This window comes from Anopheles bellator, chromosome 2 (genome assembly GCF_943735745.2).
Source record: "Anopheles bellator chromosome 2, idAnoBellAS_SP24_06.2, whole genome shotgun sequence".
NCBI classification, from domain to species: domain Eukaryota; kingdom Metazoa; phylum Arthropoda; class Insecta; order Diptera; family Culicidae; genus Anopheles; species Anopheles bellator.
The window spans coordinates 36,560,062-36,574,749 of record NC_071286.1 but is presented as its reverse complement, the minus strand read 5'-3'; the positions used below and the strand labels follow the sequence as shown (position 1 = coordinate 36,574,749).

At 51.8% G+C, this 14,688-nt stretch overlaps 1 protein-coding gene across 1 annotated transcript in view; it reads left to right on the top strand.

Annotated features, from left to right (window-relative positions):
* Positions 1–14,688, top strand: part of LOC131207480 (AF4/FMR2 family member lilli) — a 92,283-nt gene that overhangs the window by 45,224 nt on the left and 32,371 nt on the right. The window contains exons 2-7 of the mRNA XM_058200094.1: positions 9,907–10,308; positions 10,399–10,833; positions 11,068–11,237; positions 11,301–11,540; positions 11,610–11,856; positions 11,932–12,172. Coding sequence (XP_058056077.1) covers positions 9,907–10,308; positions 10,399–10,833; positions 11,068–11,237; positions 11,301–11,540; positions 11,610–11,856; positions 11,932–12,172 — 1,735 coding nt within the window. The remainder of the gene's footprint in view (positions 1–9,906; positions 10,309–10,398; positions 10,834–11,067; positions 11,238–11,300; positions 11,541–11,609; positions 11,857–11,931; positions 12,173–14,688) is intronic.

The window sequence follows — 14,688 nt, the reverse complement described above, 5'->3', positions numbered from 1 at the left end:
CGGGGCCTCAACTCTACGATGATGATGTACGGTGGGTGGCCCCCTCCCCCCGGGTCGGAACGGGTGGGTGGTGTAGATTTTCTTATCGGCGATGATTTTCACAATACAAGACACACACAAAAGACCATCCTCTTCTTAGGCACCTCCGGCCTTAGCCGGCGATGGCCGTCAGGACGATGCAGCCGCTAGCTCTCTAATTGGAATGGGCCACAGCATCTTTGGTTTCGACACACGAACACCCGACCACCCACCCACCCACACGCACACACACCGGCACACGCATGGGCCTGGGGAGGCATAATATTTTGAAGAAGGCTCTACTTTCTTCTTAGACGGAGGCAGTCGGAGCTGAGCCGTGTGTGGGACTGCCATTTTCTCGAGACCGCCATCTTGCCGGGGCTCATCTTATGGTAAATATAAATTAAAGGACACGCACCCTGCCGGCACCACTGTCGGTCCCGGGATTGGCCAGGGAGCGCCAGCGCTGTCCCGGCGAATCTGGGAAATAATGTGAATTTATTGAGATGTATGCACAGCCGTTCATTCCTGTGCCTATGCTTGTGTGTGGCACGAAAAAGGAACACACACATAGAGCCGGGTGGCCACTGGCTTCTGGTGTGCGCCGGGGATAAGCAGCTTCTGGAAAAGATGGACCGGCTCCCAGGAATTGATTGATGATCGAGTTATGATCGGTATTTATTACACAACCGACCATCCTCAACCCTATCAGCACCATCATCATCGCCTGCCCCGGGGCTAAAATACTGCTTCCGGGTTCGGGTTGCGCCCCGTCATCCGAAGAAGTTCCGAAGCAAGGGAACACGACTTTGCCGTTCTTAAGATTCACCATTTTCTCAGAAAGCACCCGAGTCGTCGTCACCGTCGCCGGTGGCGCATCGTCTTGTGAGAACCGGGACCCTCACACGGGACACGTCCGGGGCCCGGGCGTCTTCTTCAATTAAGAAGGAGACGTTCCGGGCAATGTGTGGCTTCAGAAAATTTCATTAATTTTGATTTTAAAAAGACCCCTCGACCGACCAGTCCAGGAAGGCGGCAGGATTCGGAATGGACGCGTAGCAAATCTAATTGCTCCCTGTAAACTATGCATGTCTTCCGATATATCCTTTCGATGACTTCGCTTCTCGAAGTCTTCTCTGGCGGTGCGCTCGCTCGCTCGCTCGGTCACTTGTCTTAAATTATATCTTGGTCCGGGTCCGGGCAGGGCCTTCTTTCCCTACATAACACGCACACACGTGCACACACCCAAGATGCAGGCGGCCATTTTCGAGACGCTGCTGCTTCCTTGCTAGCCCGGGTTGGGTTGGCTGTTTCGTCGAATCAGCCCCCCACCCGGCTGGCAGGTTCGGGAAGAAAGTTGATGTCCGGTCCGGCCGGCCCCAAGACGGGCCGGGCATAATAAGAAATAGTCCGGGCCCAGAAGGGATGGCCCCTGCCATAGCTGCCCTGCGTAGCCATCCTTCCTGGTCCCACTCTAATCGAATGGCTCGGTGAAGTCGATCAGCTTGGATTCCGATTACCATTTAGCTTCCGCCGGGCTCTGGACGCTCTCTCCAGTGTGCCTGTGCGTGCTGGACAAGGAATTTTCGGTCAGGACACGCACGACAGCGAGGGAGTTCATTGCAAGGCACTAGAAGATGGCCACCTTCTCGCCGGGCAGATGCGGCAGAAGAAACTCTATTAAAATGCGCTCGAAATGCCGAACCAGGCTCCGGTCCAGATCCTCCCCATCGCTGCCGATCCCCGAGACACATCACCCGGTGCGAAACGTTAAGTGGGTCGTACGTGAGTGATGCCGCACACAATATGTTGCACCGATACACCAACGCACCGAGGAGGAGGAGGTCCTGCTGAGTGCCCAAGACAAACTCCTTCGTTGTTCGACCGTGCTCTCCGTGCTCGGGCAAACATGTCCGAAAATATTGTCAAAGAAATGGTTGATAAAACCCATTCCGGCAGACATACACCCGATCCCGATCCGGCCAGCAACAATTGCTCCAGAACTGCATTGCACATAATTAATATGAACGTATTGTGAAGGGCGGTACTCAGTGGTGGCTTTTGGGTATTATTTACTCTTTGGGCATGTGTTTGCCGGCGTCCAATTTCGAAAGGACAAGGTGAACCCAAAACATTCGGAATATGTGACAGGTGAACCACAAAATTGGACATATAAATTGAGGGGTTCACACTTATCGGGCAGCGGGTTGCATACATTTAGGCTGCAAAGCTTACTTGGCACAAAAGCATTTGGCGTTCGAAGCTACAAAAAAATATACAAATTATAGTTCATTAAAAGTGAAACAGATTGCATACATATAGGCGTATTTTTAATGTTTGGGGTTTTTAAATCCAGAATTATACCCCTTATTTTTGACACTTCATTAGTTCACGATATATGGAGTTTAGCTTACTTTTGAAGATTTAGTTTTAACTTTATGGTGGGTAATTCCAAAAAAAATCTTTACTTTCCTTAAATGTAGAGTTCTTTCAAAGATTATCAGAGACAGTCGATTGTTTTTTGGAGACCAATTTCTCACATCTTAATCGAATGTAGCTTTTCCTTCTATTCGTTCTCAGTTCCCAAAGTTATATCTCTTATTCAGTTTCCATGCTTTCATGCTTGTTTTCTTCTCAGGCTTGTTATGTTCCCTCATTACTTTTGCTTTTTATTTGGGATTTTATTTTGAGTAAAGTTTGTTTAATTATAATGAGTTAATAACATTTCACTAATTTCCAAATGGTTTCTGCTCAAGACAGTAGTAGTACATTAGATGTGCTTCGCCAAATGTTTTCGATCAATTGCCCTGGAAAACATTCGGGAATAACACACACATGCACACGTACAGACTCCGTGCGGTCATCTTCTGGCGATGTGGTTCCTACGTTAAGATGCGGGGTTTGTCTAATGTTTTGCAATTGTTTCCGGCGAACGGTCTCACCAGCCCGTTGTGGTGGTGGATAACTCGACCCGGTGTTGCCTTTTGGCGCAGCACAACCCCCGGGATCAGCACGTACCTGGCACGAATCGATTTCGAAACGAAATATTGTTGTCAAACCTTCGATAACACAAACGGAGTTTCTCTGGGAATGGTTCTTCTCCGGGAATCTTACAAGACTTGGCCGAGGGTTCGGACGGCTTCTTGCTGACTTCTTCGCCGTCGTTACACCGGCGGGGTGGTGGGATTACACAGGACCTATTCTTTGCCAGGGTGGCCTGAGCAAAGCCTCCAATGTAAGCCTGAGCATTGGACTTTGTGGACTTAGGAGAGAGGGAGCCTGTGGAGCCTTTCATCGGATGCCAAATGGACTGTCCTCGGGTCCTCGTCGGGCCGTGTGCAATTCAATTCCAATTACAAACCAGACCTCATCCCCCGTCGCCCCTGGGTCGGTGTGCCAAAAATTGCACTCTTCAAAGGGCCCTTCGGTTCGGTAGGTGTCTTCGGGAGCCTGGTCAGGATTTACCTCCCCCCAACACATACACAGCCAGCAGAGGCCGAACGTTGACACAATCTCCGCCGTACGCCACAGGCCACTCCCGTTGCTAATCACATTTTCGGAGCTACCAACACGTCGAAGACACCGAAGGTCTGTGGGGGGACTGCTTGGCGACAAAACCCGCCAGCCTGCCGGCGATTGGAAAGGAAACCGCAACCACCGCCAGCAGCCTCGCCCCCCTCGGAGCGCTGCAAGGAACGCAAAAACGGACCGCAGCGCGCACTCCTTTTCGGCACTTGTGCTTCGCCAACGTCTCGAGATAGTGTCGCCCTTCGCATCGAAAGTGCAGCCGGAAATGCAACTGCACACATACAGTGAGCGGGTGGAGCGAGGGTCGCTTCGGGTCGAATAATTTATGGTGGTATTCATGTGTGTAAAACCTACACGTAAACATGTTATTATGTTTATGATAAGGATTTTCGGTCGTCTCGAAGGTCCGACCACCCAACCCAACGCAACCCAACCCGCCCCTACCTGGTCGAACTTCCGAAAATTGCCAATCCACAAAATGGACGGAACGGACGGACGATGAAGATAAGGCCATTAGGGCGCGCCATAGCTTACCCTTGCCGGCTATGTGTTAGAGTGAGAGAGAAAGAGATGGAGAGAGGGAATTGCCGTCTCGTAGACGTGGGTTGGATTTCGGAACTCCCCCCGCATGGGCGGAGGCCTATTTACATGCAGAGACATGCAAAGGGACCAGGCCAGACCAGAAGACGACGGAATCCGGTCCTGTGGCCTGTGTGTCTTTGTGTGTTCAAGGGTTTCTTCGATTGCGAAATCGAAGGCAGGCTTAGTAGGTAGGCTCAGTCCAAGCCCACCACCCAGCCCAGCCCAACCCAACCCGGTGAGAGGTTCGGGTTTGGGTCGAAGTTTTCTTCAAGGTGGTCCAAGGACCAAGCCTCGTCCTATACATGCACCGGACGATAGCTAGCGGGCCCGGGGTGGTGTGTCCAGTTTTCTTCTGGTGCATGTGCCTTCGCCTTCACCCTGCCGCCGATTCTCCCGCTGCCAACTGCAGTGCCGAGACACCGAGATACCGGAGCCCAAGGCCCAGGGTCTTCGCCTGATTGCGTCGTGTGCACACAAACACACACCCGTACATGCGTCGTACGTGCGTGCTCGGTGCGGTGGGTGGTGAATTTTCGGATGCATTTCGGATGCATCAATAATGCAGAAGGAGGCAGTCGAAATTAGATTGTAAGCGCAGCGAGCAAGACCCGGCCTTTCTTGGGCTGCCTGTCTTCGAGAGTAAGAGAGAGAGTGAGGAGGCGAAGCTCCTAGCTCTGGATCACCGTGTCCGGTTCGATTCCTGGGTGGACCTGGCCACCCCCGGGCGGGCATGATCGTATGCGCACCGGACAACCTCCTACCGACCTCCCTCCTGCTACTCATCAATAAAAGCCTGCAGCTCGAAGGATGTTTCCTAAAACCGGACGATGCTGCCGCCTGGCGTTTCCCGCCGTTTGCACTTTCTTCACCCCGAAGAGGGGTCATCAGATGCCCTCTCTCTCTCTCTCTCACTCGCTGGGTTGGACTTCTAATCTTGAACATCTTGCCAGGAGCTGGATGGATCCGGCCCAAGGCGCTTCTTGTGGCCCTCGTTGCCGGGTTTCGGTTTGTGGTTTTTCGGACCAACAGGGAGAGGGATATGTCCCAAGAATGCACACCCCGGGGCAGAAGAAGACCGGCTTCTTATTCTTCGCCTTCCTCCCCCGGTACGCCTGATAGGTCCTCGGATCAGGCCGGTCAGGCCCAGGGTCAACCGGGGTGGGATGGAAAATTTCGGTTTGAAGATCGAAGATTTGAAATTTCCTTTAACCACATCCGGCCGCCTCTGGGTCCGGCTTCCTCAACCCCGGGGATTACCACCGGGCCAGGGGTTGTCAGGGTGTGAGGGGGGGTTCTTTGTGTGCCTACTCCTGCTCGCGTGTGTGGATGTGTGTTTGAGTGCCAAGTCCTTTGGACCGTTGGCTGTTTGAACTGGTCCGAACGGGGTGAAGACGTTCGACGACGACGCCGACGACGACGACGCCGCCGATGAGGCCGACGGACGGACGAGGCTTCCGGGTTTCTGGCACCTTAGCATGTGGCCAGAAAATGCAATTTTCGAGAATCGAATCCCCTCCCCCCCCGGTCAGGTCACCACCTCCCGATAGCCAGTCGCCGGCTCTCCCCTTTTTTCGACCCCAGACCCTCGGAGCAGGAATTAGTTCATCTCCCTGGCCGTTATTGCATCCGCTGTGTGTGTGGGTGTGTGTGGGTGGTTGTGGGTGGTAAATGGGCATTGCATATGGCTGCACTGCTGCTGCTGCAAGGCGAAGCGCGTGATGGTCATGTTCTCCAATTTTCGGCACCGAACACTACGCCCCCGTGTTGTCCGTGTCACTGTGTGTGTGGGTGACATTAGTTGGTGTTGGTGTGTGTGTGCGAATCGCAAGATGCACTCCGAGAGGGTGCGCTACTGTCTTCCACTTGCTTTTTGATGATGAAACTGTTGCCATTGTTGATGGGTTTTTTGCGCCGACTGACTTATTACTGAGTGCGATCCATTATGCCCAGGATGCCCTTGGCCATCCGCAGGACACGTGGCCACCCACGCACACACACTCACAAATGCGCGTGCAGCGAATCGAAGAAGGGGTTGCCAGCCGGCATGGCCCTTACTAAGTAGGGCCTCCTTTACAGTGGAACCGGTTTCGGGATCCCAACCCCGGGCGCGGCGGTCATTATTTCAATGCCATTAAAGCAGATTGGCTCCGTCAGCTCTGTAGTGGTTTGGCGATTTGCTACAAGCATTCAACGAATTACACTGCTTTTGAAACCTTCGTCTGCTTTTTTCTATATTATGTTTTCTAATCCAACCGAAGTATAAAAGTGAATGCACTGGTCAGGGTAGAAATTGACGCCTTTTTTGACGTCACATTTGGCGAGTATAATTTTGGCGTAAAATAAAGGAAAAGGTGTCTTCTATCTAGTTGTGCCTCAACATTATGTCCACCTTTCGACGAGGAATTAAAGCCTTTTATGGCAGCATTCGAGCGTATTTTCAACTACACATTGCAGGCTTAAATGTTTAGTATCAATGCAAACATAAGCGGTTCAGTAAAACCGAATACAAGGCTTCGAATAGAACTCACAGGAGCTCTAACATTCTATGGTGTTTAATAAGTTCGGAGTCGCGATAAGAAAAACACATTTTTATGGTTTGAAGTACACTTTATTATTCACTTTTGTACTGAATTTCTTTCAGTCATTCGACGATGTTCCTGTGCGATATCCTGTATTTTTAACGATTTCATGTATTGTGTTTTGAAGGCTGTACGACCACCGTTTAAATTCATAAACCTCCCTTTTAATGTAGTAATTGAAGACGAAGAGTCCTCATAGACTTTCAACATTCGTTCTTTAATTTCCTTTGCTTTTAAACCTTCCAAAAATAAAAATTAAATCTCTCCACGATACTTAATTTTTTCCATTGCAAAATTACTGTGACACGTCGATACTAAATGGCTTGTAAAAACGAATTAAGTTATTGATTGAAATTAAACTTCACATACGTTCATATGAAAAGTGTACCAACATGAGAAAAACAAATAAGACTGGTAGCATCGCCTCTGTTACCGAGGCTACGAACTTATTGAACAACTCAGTAATTGTTACTGCTGAATTAAACCGAAACAAAGAGGTCAGTAATTGCTATGATAGAATCCCTAGCATCCTTCCCGAAGATTTTAACAGATCTTCTTTATACTATTAAAAGTTAAATAATAAATTCAATCGTAAAAAAGCACATATTACAACATATTCAATACATTTGATTTAAAAGGATAACTAATGTGGCAATCGCATAAAAAGTGTCTTTCGTCATTGGGCTAAGTTGTTGACTTCCGGCAGGATTCCGGGCCCCTTCGCTTGGTTTCGGTCCCCATTGTCCCCGCCAACGTGATCAGAATCCCCTACGGTGTGGGGTTCCACTGTCACTACTGACATCGGGCCGAAATTTCGCCGGAAGTGGTTCCGGTACGATAAGGACACGTCTCAGGATGTCGGTGCCACAACAAGATAACACCACCGGCTATTTCTTGCGATAGAAAGAGAGAGAGAGAAAGCGAGAGATAGAGAGAGTATGCAACGTCTTGGCTCGGCCCTGGCCAGAAATAATAATGCTTAATGCAAACTAATATTGAAATAATGAAATGCACTATCGATTTTCTATTTATTACTTATGTATGTGCGTGAGGGTCCAGTTTCGGTGTTCGGTGGCATGTTACCACCCCCTCCACACTCTGCCAACCGCCCACCAGCCGCATGTGTGTAAGGCGCATTATTTGGGAAGTCAACGGACTCTCGCCGGTTGCGACGGCGGTGGCGGCGATCGGAGTCCCCCGCCGTTGGAGTGCGTTGCACCGTGCGAAGGATGCACCACGTGGCGGGTGGGTGGGTGGTACTGCAAACGCACTGCTTGTTACGCATAAATGAAGCCACCTCCGCCCTCGGGCCACCCTTTGCCGGCACCGTCCGCGTCCACGATTTTCGTCGTCCTTAAGACCGCGGCCCGGCCCGTGTAGTTACCGATTTTAGGAGGGTGCGTGTGTGTGTGTGTGTGGGTGCGAGTGGGCGGAAGGGTGCACGCATAAATGACATGCACACACGCACGACGACGACGACGACGACGCCGACGGTACGCAGGATAGAGGATGATGATGGAAATGGCCTCGGCCCAACCGACGCCAGGACGTTCTGGTTGCTGGTTTTTGTTTTCTTTTTCTTTCTTTTTGCTTTCGGTTGTTGTTGTTGCACCGAACCCCCCTCCCCCGGGGCCACCCGTTACAATTGGCGCTATGAAGGGAAGGGTCCTTTCTTGTCTTCGGATCGGCCTGCCCACTGTAAGGCACTCGGTAAGCAGCAGGGGCAGCCGAACAGCTCCAGGACCCTCGGACCTCCACCCCGGGGGGGCGACTGCACGGGGTGGCCGTGGAAGGGTTTCCTTAATTATTATCCTACGCCGGTGCCGCGGTGCGCGGAACTTTGTGCAACGTTTCCACCGAATAACGCGGGTTAAATGGGTCAAAATTGCGTGCGCCGTAAGGACCTCCTCCGCCACGGCCGGGGACGGAGCGGGCGGACCTACAGGCGGCTACGGGGAAACGGAAAGTAATTAAAATTTGAAAATAGGATCGAACGCGGCGCCCGCCATTGAAGGCCTCGTTCGCTGGCTACCGTCCAACGTGTATGGGTGGGTAGGAGTGTGTGGGTTCCTCCTAGGTGCACTGCCACACTCGGGAGATATCCTAGGGCCCCGGTCCTGGACTGTATAAAAATACGAACGAAAAAAACGGAGGACGGAGCATTAACTGCTGCTGCTGCCGTGAGCGGGCCACAGGAACGGCCACGTCATTAAAACAATAAACCTAGGCGGGCCTTAGCTAGGAACTCCCCTCCTTGGAGTAAAAATAACAAACTGCACACACAGGCACACATACGATATGCTACACGCCAACCCCATCCCGAGCCCTTTGGCAAATGATTATTGATTAGCAAAGTTCTTTCCCGTCGACACGACGATGACGGCAGCAGCACGACTCCCGATTGTCCCAATCGCCGTGGCTTTTCACGGCAAGAGGCACCACCGATTTGTAATTAGCCGAGCCGGTGTAGGTCGATACGATGTGTAGGACCCCTAGATCCCTGCTGCAAACCCGGGCCAATCACGAGCTAATCCGGATCGAATCGAATGGATTGGGCTTTCGCAGAACCGTAAATTGTCCAAGACCATCGAGTTGTGATCTTCTTGAGATGGAGTGCCCCTGATCCTCTGAATGAGTAGAGTTGTGTTGAAACGCTGGCTAGCACCCAAGAGCGCCAGGGACAACACTTTACGCTAGACTCCTAATTCCGACCCGCTGGGAGTTACTCAGTTTCTGGTTTCTTGACATGGCTGCAACACCATAGGGTTCAATATTGACTTCCGGATTTAGAACGTCCAGCAAACAAAACTACTCCTAAGTTACTATTTGTGGTCTAGATTCTTAGCTGTAATCTTCCTTCACTGAAATCTCCTCTCTGAACTTGTGGAGTCTCCCTCATCATTTGGGATCTTCTTTCGGAACGCTCCATGTAAAGGATTCTCCAGATGGAGGTCTGTCTCAGCTTTTCACAAAACCGTAGATCACTGCTTGTGAAAGATCCAGACTCTTTACATTAACATTCCACTTTCTGCGCACCACGAGCGGGCATCCCAACTAACCACAACTAACCCCATCTAACCTAGCGAATCTGTAGCGCGGCACGTTGCCATAAGCCTTGGACCATCTACTGATGACTGAATCTCTCTCTCTCTCTCTCTCTCTCTCTCTCTCTCTCTCTCTCTCTCTCTCTCGATCGCAGGACTAGAACGTGTCGCTGAAGAATTGATGGGACGAAGGAAATGGAAACACTATCAGGACGTCCTAACGCGACAACAGTTGAACCTGCTGGACACCAGCACCACAAACTCAACGACCGAGGACGAGCTGATGCTGAGCGGTGTTGGCGGAGGCCCGGCCACGACGGCGGCGGCGGCGGCGGCGGCAGCAGCCGCTGCACAGCTGATGAGTTCCACAGGCCCGACGACGGCCGCCGCAGCCCTCTCGCTCACCGGTGGCGGTGGAGGCGCCGTCGGAGGCGGTGGCGGTCCGGTCCTGATCGACCAGAAATCCATCGTGGCGGCCGCCAACGCAGCCGCTGCCGTGCTCACCACTCCCGCTGCGGCCCAGGCTGCTTCCAGTACGAACGCAGCCATGGCCATAGGTGAGTAGCGTAGTAGTCCGGATTCTCCGGACGTTTCGGGAGAATTGAACCCGGGACTGGGATCAACCGGTGTTTTCCCTCTTTTCGCAGTTCGCAACGGACACTGTCCACAACGGGACGTCGACGGTGTCGACCCAAAGCTAGCGGCCAGTCCCTGTAGTTCACCTTCCAACACGAACGCCTCCTCCCTGGCGCACCCAATGACCGCGACCGAGAAACTCCGCTGCGACGCGACCAGCGATAGCACTTCCCGAGCCACCAGCCCGCCGGTGACGGTGAACTGTCACGGCAACGATAATGGACCCGGCAGGACGACCGCGGTCCCGCCACTAACTGCGTCCCCGACGAACGCTCGACCCAAGTCCACCGGGACCGGTGGCGAGGAACAGCCAATGGTCACGATAAGACAGTGTCCCACTCCCCCGGACGCTAGCTGCCAGCCGGCGGGGAGTCCGCGACCGGATCGGGAAGCTTCTGCGGCCACCGCCCTAGACAAGACGGCCGTCGTCAAGCAGGAACCAATAGGTGAGCACTAGGCCGGTCCATAGAGCCATAGATCGTGGACTGAACGTGGAAGATGTATTTGGACTTTGGAAGATCGTCAACTCCGTAGAATGTTAGGTCTGATCCTGTAGAGTTGTAGTTGTAACCTGTCGTGACCGGGTATTGACCATTCGGCTGGAGAGACCTTAAATGACGTACTCAAATCCCAAACTCAAGAACCAACTAAGGACGTGTTCGCGCTCTTTCCATTTCCAGAAAACGCCGATCCAAAGGCCGCGCTCGTGAAGCCGGAAACGGGTGGCGGGGCCACCCCGCTCAAGCTGAACATCGTACCGAAGGTTCCGACGGGTGACGGTGCCCACAACAACAATACCATTAGCAGTAACAACAACAACACGATAGCATCGCATCGCAGCAACGGCTCGGTGCTGCTGGAGGAGGACGACGACGATGGTCGCGACGGTCCGATGACGCCACGGCCGCTGAAGGGCGACGGGGCGACGACGGCGACGACGGCACCGACCACCACGAGCTCGTCGCCGGTCAACGACCCGCCGGCCACTCCGATCGACTGGAAGCCGCAGGACAAGTGTTACTTCTGCGTCGACGGCAAGCTGCTGACGGTGAACGAGGCGGGCGAGCTGGTCCCAGAATCCGGCGGTGGCGGTATCGGCGGTGGCCCTCCTCCCATCCCGACCGATGACGTCACCGAGAGGCTGAACCGAAGGGTAAGTACCGGTGGTGGCGCCTCGCGCATCCCTAGATCTGATCGGTTCCCGGATTTTCCCGGTTTGCAGGCTGCCGCCGCGGCCCTGGTCGAGTCGGACAGTGACACGAGCGAGAGCAGCGAACCGGAGCTACTGGCCAACCTGCTGAGCGGTGCCGCCCTCGGTGTGCCCGGTGCGTCCGGTGGACTGTCGGCCAAAACGGTGGCCGCCCTGTTGCGCGAGGCGGGCGCCTCCCAGAGCCTCTCCTCGCTGCAGTCGTTCGCGGCGCAGTTCAACGCGGCCACCTCCCTGCCAAATCTTGCCCAGCTTTACACGCGTAAGTGTCCGACGATGGCCGAGAGCCACTGTCGCAAGGTCCCTAACACGCGATCTCCTTTCCCGATCCCAGCAGCCCTGTGGTACTCGCAGCTGCAGCAGCAACTGTCGCCGACCACCGTCGACACCGGCGCGTCCGGAAGTGTCCGGAGCTTGTCCGCCATCAGCCCGACGACCGCCGCCAAGATGGTGGCCGAGCTGGGGGCGGCCGGCGGCGGAGGGACCGGTGAGCAGCCGCTCGATCTCAGCGCCAAGCCCGGCACCTCCGGCATGAGCTCGCTGCTCAGCAGCATGATGGACCCGAAGCACATCTACAAGTAAGTGACCGAGTGGGTTTCAATTATCTGAGGTGATCCGAGGTTGTCCTCCTTCACTCACTTACTTATCCGTCTACTGCGTTCGTCGTTGGCTATTAGCCTCGTGACATGACCTGCCTACCGGAGCCTGGCGAGACGTATACGACGTCCGATTTCGATTACAAACCCTTTCTTTTCGTTCTGCGGCACTCCGGAGTGTTCCACCTTGAGCTCCTCGGCCCTTAGCGAATGGTTGATGATTTTGTGGATTAATGGAATTCCTGGAGGACCGTTTGCGAGTGGTAATGCGATATCCGGAAGGTGACCCACAAAGCGGGAGCGCTGCTGCTTGTTTGCGGCCCACCCCGGTGCAGGGATAATGAAAACCCACTTGTTGTGTCCATTGTTTTCCGTCGGTCCCGTGCACGGACGGAGCGAGCGACCATTACCGTGTGGGGTTGAGGCGCCGTCCGAAGATTACGAGGAGCAAAATCAATTCGGTTGATTGGTTTTGATTCACCTGATTTTCTTTTTACCTCGCATTTTATTCCACGGACACCAACTTCAATTTTCATTCCACACGGGCACTCGGAGTCGGAGCAACAGTCGGAGCCCGTTCGTTGCCACCGGCCGTCCAGGAATCGGGTTTTCTAGATCGGAAAAAGGAACGAAACGCGAAGAAGAAAGGAAACCTCAAGCGCCCGGGCCCAAGAAAAGTCATTAACAGACACTCGACGCCATTTTTATCGGGTTTCTATCAGCTGTGCGCCCTGCGTTGGGTAATTCTTTTTTAATTAGTAATTCGAACGTCTCGCGCTCGTCCGAAGGGGTTGCGCCAAGCCCGAGCGAGCGAAGAAGCATCCGATCAACATCCCCGATGCACTCGCGATGAGTGCCGCTGCACTGTAATCGATACTGCAGCCCGTGGCCTTAACGCAAGCGACTTGTTGATGAGTGTGCCGGGAATGAAAAATATCTTAGCGTCCTCGCCGAATGCAATCAAACAAACGGCAACCATCTGCCAAGCGGCGGCCAATTGTGTGTGGTGCAGAGTTCCCAGAACAGAAGCTCCTGCAGCTGAGGATGGCATTACATTCGAAGGGCTCCATGTGCGCCGCGCAGGGATTGTGATTGTGCGTCTCTTGGAGTCCCAAGTACCTTGATATTTAAGACACGCAACGATGGCTATAGTTTCAATATTTCTCAAGACACAAATGAACGTTCATTCTCGAGGCTCTACCAATTCAACCAACCAGACCTAGAATTAAATCTACAACAGTCGACATTCGCTTAGAATCATCGTGGGATGAATGTTCGCTTAACGTGTCCACGGGAAGTCCCTAACACTTGCCCTTTCTTAGGGATAAATCAGTAACTTCTTCAAAGTCTTCATTAATGTTTTCTACGGAAAGCAGCGTATGTTATTCCCTCTACGAGACCAACTTTTGGTTGAAATTTCCTTTAATTGCTGGTGGTATTCTATAACTTAGTTCAGCCGTACTGTAACCTAGTTCAGTTTTCGGGACATGATTTGTAAAGACCTCAGCTTATTGGGAATTTCATGTTGCATGATTGCATGTTGCTGTAATTGCACAGTAATTGAATCCATATTTGGACAATTGGGACTCTATAAGGCCTACATATGATTATGAAGTTAACTAAAAGTTAATTTGAGACGTCTTCGGTAGATCCATCTTATTTGTGGTGTTGAATGTTTTCCCTAAAATATAGTTACACTCCTTACACTGTGGTCCTACTTCGCGATTCAAATTTTAGTTTGAATCTCAGTTTAATCACTACTCGTATTTTTACATACAGGGTGCTACATCACAATCTAACTATTTAAATGTTAAATAACTCCACTATTTGTCAGTCGATTTTAATAAAATAACCAGGTGGTAAAACTTCAGTCAATGCCGTTTTTGTTATAGATCAATTTACGATAAAACAACGGGCTAAAATTGTAGCGTTCTGCATTGAAAATAATTTTTCAACTGTGAAAACTGTGCGTGCTTATTAATGCCGAATTTTTATCTGACTTCTTTCTGTTGGTTTAATACAATTCTGTTGGGTCAAATATAATTAAAAATGCCCAAAAAAGGCCGCTTTTGGTGTCGATATTGTATTTTGGGTAAATTGTTAATAACCCACATTCTACACCCCACATAAATCTGAACTGAAATGAACACATTCGTCAAAGCGACTTACAAATAGCGGAGTTATAAAACATTTAAATAATTGGATCGTGATGGAACACCCTGTCTTTAGCATGTTGAAATTCGTTTTCCTTCGTCAAACCCTCACACTGTGACCACGGATGACATTTGTTCCAAGGGAAAAACAAAATTATTTATATTTATTGATTTAGTTATTAATTTTGACAGCTAATGTCGCGTGCCATTACGAGCTGCAACTCAATGAATCAATACGAGGAGTTTTGTTTACGGCGATTGACATGCCACTAGTTTTATTATCGCCTTACTGGTTGCCCTGGAGAGCGTCCCTGTCGAGCGTCCCTGCAACAGGCGCAGGATGGC